Below are 5,072 nucleotides of genomic sequence, written 5' to 3' on the forward strand. Positions count from 1 at the left end.
TGAGCCTCAAAGGTGGCCAAACTGATACTGAAATGATGGTCAAGGTACCTGTCTGAATAACTACTGCTACTTGGATGGAGTAGTTGTTATTACTTACACATCTGTGTTATTAACACACTCTTAAATTTCCATGTTAATGTAAGAACTCTCTGTTATGATTCTCTGACAGCCCTCATTTATGTTATTGGGATAAAAAAAAAAATCCAGAATTGAAGCAGTTTTCAGTGAATCTAATAAACTCATATTGGCCCAAACTGAGCAGGGGACACCATGTGCATTTCACACTGGAAAATCAGGAACAGGACTTTGGTAGCCAATCCTATGGATAAACTGAAATGTGCTTTTGGGACATCTTTCCTTACTGTTTCCTAACTACTCACCTGCGATGGAAAGATAGAAGTCTTTAAAATCTTTGATCTCTCGGGAGCCTTCACAGGCTGCTGTACAGTCATCATAGGCTTTGAAGAAATCAGGAAGAGCCAGTTCCATGTCCGAGATAGATGTTCTCCAATTTTCACCGTTGTATGCTCTCACAGCCCTGACAAAGAGATTCTGAAAAATTGGCAGGAATGAAAACCAGCAGTAACTGATCTGTGGAAAGCTGTGTGTAAATTCAAATACAGTAAATGCTGTCTCTGCATTTCTGGATTACTGTATAAACTCTTATCCAATTAATGTGAGGACAGCAAATACAGATGACTGATGGATTTTGCCAGCTATTTCTTGGAGAGTAGAGCAGGCAATTCCATTTCAGATCAACCCAAAAACCTGCTGGACAGACAGAACAGTGTGAGTCTAAAGCACAGGTTTTGACAGAGATTTTCAATAGTCCTAACCACAGAGGTCCTAGTTGTTTTAAGCTGTGCTGCTATAGCACTCGTGCATTTGAAGAACCCTGTGTACCAGCTTAGCTCCCGTAGTGACCTGCATGTATTATCTTTCAGGTACGCCACAGTCTGTGATTCACCGTGGCTCATGTATGGAACAGTGAAAAGTATGAGAGGTGAGAATTACTGAATGTGTCAAGGCGGTGGAACAGAGATGATGGAGGAAGACAGCAAGAGGGAAAGAAGAGTAAGAACTGAGAACATGTAAGCAAATGAGATCCTTGAATCTCACACGGTAAGAGGAGTAGTAGGACCAGGTCCAAAAGACCAGACTCTGGAAAAGCTTACCTCATAAGGCTTTGTCTCCAAGTCTTTAATATGCTCCTCAGCATCAGGTATGCTCTTATAGTAGGCCATATTTCTTTGCATCATTTCATCATCTGGATGCTTCAGAAGAAATGTGTGAGCTGCTGCAATAGCTTTTGGAAGATTATTAGCCTAAACAGGGATGGGGAGAGGAGGAAGAAGGGAAAAAAGGTTAACTGGAAAGAAACAGTTCAAAGTTTCACAGTTTTTGTCAATGAACTTTCCTGCAGCCTCTATTTTCACAAACTTATTTCTACTGAAACCACAGTCTCAGCAGATACAACGGTACAGTAAAACTGATATAATTCTCCTCAGTTTTAGTCCTAGCTGCATCACTACGAATTTTTTTTTAAATTTTAATAGTCTATTGTTGTTGCAGATAGCATAGATGATGTCTGTAATCCAGAAAGAAGACTTTTTTTTCCCTTCCCCCTCTCCTCTTCATAAAGTTGACAAGGCACAAGATTATACTGTTGCTTCTGTGTGCAATTAATCTCACAGAAATTACTGATGCTAATCTATGGCTCCTGGGCAGGAGTCATCACGTACCATGTTTAGATGGTGTTTATGTCACTTATTTGCCTAGCAACACAGAAGACAATATTACAATAACATATCTTCCTGATGGTGTTATGAAGTTAGAGCAAACACCGGAGACTTGCTCAATAATTGTGTCCTAATGCCTAATGTACTATGTGGTTTTCTGTATCCATTTTTAAATTAACTTTAAAGCCCATTAGAGATACTTTGTGAAGTACATATTACTCAGCTACAACTGCATGTGGCAAATATGGATGTACTTCTGTGTGCATGCATTTGTTTTTTATTTTATATATATTCATGTTTTTATAAACTATATAGTATATATACAAATATTTAGGAAGAATGAGAGAGAAAGTAAAAGTCTGAAGTATTTGTGAAATGTTAAAACCTTTTCCATTGTAAGCGAAGATCCATATCAACCCATTCAGTGTATTGATGTGTAGGAGATATAGAGTTCCACCTAACATCTGAAATAGCTTATGGAAGGGTACATATAAAACTACGAGCAAGAATCACAAGCATGTATGCACATGCGTTCTTCTGTTTGCCCCATAAAATGTACCCTTTCATTTCAGAAAGAACCTTGAGAGACGACTACACCGAAGAAAGACTTCAACCCTAACATGAGCTCTTGCTGCTGTGCCGCTGTACGTGTCCCAGCGCTGGAACACCGCCAGCTGCCCTTCCTGCTGTCCCAAAACTATGCGCCTCCAGTCAGCCCAGACAGTGCTAAACGCAAAGGGAAATCTCAGCTGCACTTTCGTCAAATGCCTGGTTTCTTTTGTGCTTTATGCTTTAACCCTATTTATTGGTAGGCTCACAGGTCTCTCTCATTTTTCTTAGTCCATAATTCACTCTTGGTTTCAACTTTCACCACTTAAAAAAAAAAAAGAAAAAAAAGAAAGAAAAAGAAAGAAAAAGAAAGAAAAAAAAAGAAAAAAGTGAACTCAGTGGCTATGAGAAAGCTCCCTCCAGAGGAGCAAGCAGCAGCACAGAAACAGCTACTCCCAGGATCTAAGACGTGGCAAAATTTCACTATGGAATCCACCTGAATAAACACATGGTCACTCTAAAAATGACCTAAAGCATCTCCCTCCGCCTTCTTCCTATACTATAAATGCCGCTGGCAGGGTGGGGGGAGTGGGGGAAGTGACATTCCTTTCTTCAGAAAACCACCAGCCAGGAACAAGTCCTTTGTAGGTAGCAATTTGTACTCTATAAGGCCCATTCAGAACGCCCCATGTGAGTGATAAGAGCTCAGGGCTGGACTACAATCTAATAAGAAAGACAATTTGAACAACTGACATTTAAAGGTAAAACTGCCAAACTGCACGCACAAACCGACTGCAAATGTGACTGAAAAACGGTTTAAAGGGAGAAGGAGGGATTTCTCCAATTTTGCTCTCACATTCCTACCTGCCAGTTACTTAACTGTATCAGAAACGGTAAGCAGGAATGATTTTTGCTGTAATCCATACATTCCAAACTTTGTATGTACCACAGGGGAGGAATGAATAGTTTAAGACAAGAAATGGAAACATTTGTGGTGATGTCATTTTTGTATTCGTACACGGCTTTGAGAATGCGAGGAGCGCCTGCCCACTCCGTAATTCAAAAGAAATATCCCCTGTTTGGTATCTTCTGTGTGTGCAGCTTTAATGTATAAAGGTAAATTCTTCTGTACAGTCTTCGGGATGGCTTTAAATGCACAGAATTACACTGGTGTGATAAGTGGGCATGTGGATACTGCTCCTGTTTTATGAGAACACATTTCTTTGTTTCTGTTTGTGTAATTTGTGAAAACCATTGAATATTTTCATGAGAAAACAGCACTCCTACAAATAAGACACAGGAACAGTTACAAAGATGTGTGTTTTCATTCCAGCAGCAATCTCAAAAAGAATGCACAAGCATTATATATATATACACACACACACATGTACACACACATAACCCTATGTAATGCTTACTGGGGTATGTTGGAAGTGAATCCCTAAAAGAGAAAACAATCTAACCAAAGAGTTCAGCTTGTTTTCTCCTATCACAGGTGTCCCATTTATGTGAAATGCAAGGAACTGCAGTATCTGAGGGGATGCCATGAGGAACGGACCTTGATTTAGAAAACAGAAGATGAAGATGAGAAGAGAGAAAATTGTCAATTAGATCCTGGACAGAAGGATGACAAGAAGCTGCAAAAACAGAATGAAATCTGTTAAAAGAGGTATGTGTCCCCAGTCTTGGCTGACACAAGAAAAAAGTAAATACCATTCCAGGGCGGCAGCATTAGTGTCACAATTCAGCAGCCAATTTTCGCTTTATTCCTTCCCATAGCTGTAACAAAACTGGAGTTTTGCAGGCACCAGGCTATCTGCGAGTCACAGGCTGGGGGCTGCTGCACTTGAAAGAACCGGGCCAGGATAGAGCAAGCGGAATATGGACACGCTGAGCTAGAGGAAGCAGTGAAGAGCGCTTGCAATAGCAGACCAGTGACATGAAGAGTCTAAAAAAGGTTTCAGAAAAGGTTAGAACAAAGAAAGGCGGATGGAAAGATGCGAGCGGTAGGGGTAGGAACAGCACAGCTAGACGACAAGGAGGCAAGGTCCAGTGGCTGAGGGTTTGGGAAGAAACGGAGGGTCTAATCTTAGGGGATGTGCTGGATGAGTTGTGGAAAAACTGGTAAAAGACGAGTTGGATGCGACTACGTGGGCAAGCAGGAACAAAGACAGGGCACACAGTGGTCCCACTGTGGGTTACATGAGGTGGGTGGGAGGATGGGACTAGTAAGACTTTCTGGGGAGATGATGATGTGCAGGGTTGGCAGCCCGGGACGACAGGGACTGGGGGGCCTGGCCACAGAGGGGCAGAAATGGAGGTGGGGTGGACGACAATTGGAAGCAAAACTGATGTGGAGGAGGCGATGGGGAATGAGGCTACAGTCCAGAGTAACCTGCTCGGAGGGCCAGGCGAGAGGTTGGCATGACAGGAGGCTTTTCCAGCAATGGGCACACTAGGCACCCATGTCCAGCGAAGCTGTGCAGGGACATGCCATGCTGTCCCCGTCTGCCGTGATACTGATGGGGGTGGCCGACAGGCATGCTTGGCTTGCCTTGGCTTGGTGAGGGTGACACAACACAAGGCAAGACTTTGGGGAGCCGAGGCTTAAGGGGAGCGGAGGCAGGTCAGAAAGATGGAACAGGAGGGAAGGGAAGAGGGATGAAGGACTGGGCCTCACCTTGAAATAGGCGAACTGCAGGTACTTGTAGGGCTCACGGCGCTGGAAGTCCTCCAGCAGGTCGCGGCCGGGCTGGGCCTGGCGGAAGGCGGGCAGCCCCTGCT

General features: G+C 43.1%; 1 protein-coding gene across 1 annotated transcript; it reads right to left on the reverse strand.

Moving 5' to 3' along the window:
- Window positions 1-380: 380 nt before the first annotated feature.
- On the reverse strand, window positions 381-5,066 carry LOC104616831 (cartilage-associated protein; the record flags this gene model as incomplete). Its single annotated transcript, XM_010281977.1, has 3 exons — window positions 4,969-5,066; window positions 1,176-1,325; window positions 381-552 (listed from the first exon to the last, which is right to left on the reverse strand). Coding segments are annotated over exons 2-3 (256 nt in total), but the record flags the coding sequence as incomplete, so codon positions are not given.
- Window positions 5,067-5,072: the final 6 nt, after the last annotated feature.

Source organism: Phaethon lepturus, unplaced genomic scaffold, assembly GCF_000687285.1.
Source record: "Phaethon lepturus isolate BGI_N335 unplaced genomic scaffold, ASM68728v1 scaffold54440, whole genome shotgun sequence".
NCBI classification, from domain to species: domain Eukaryota; kingdom Metazoa; phylum Chordata; class Aves; order Phaethontiformes; family Phaethontidae; genus Phaethon; species Phaethon lepturus.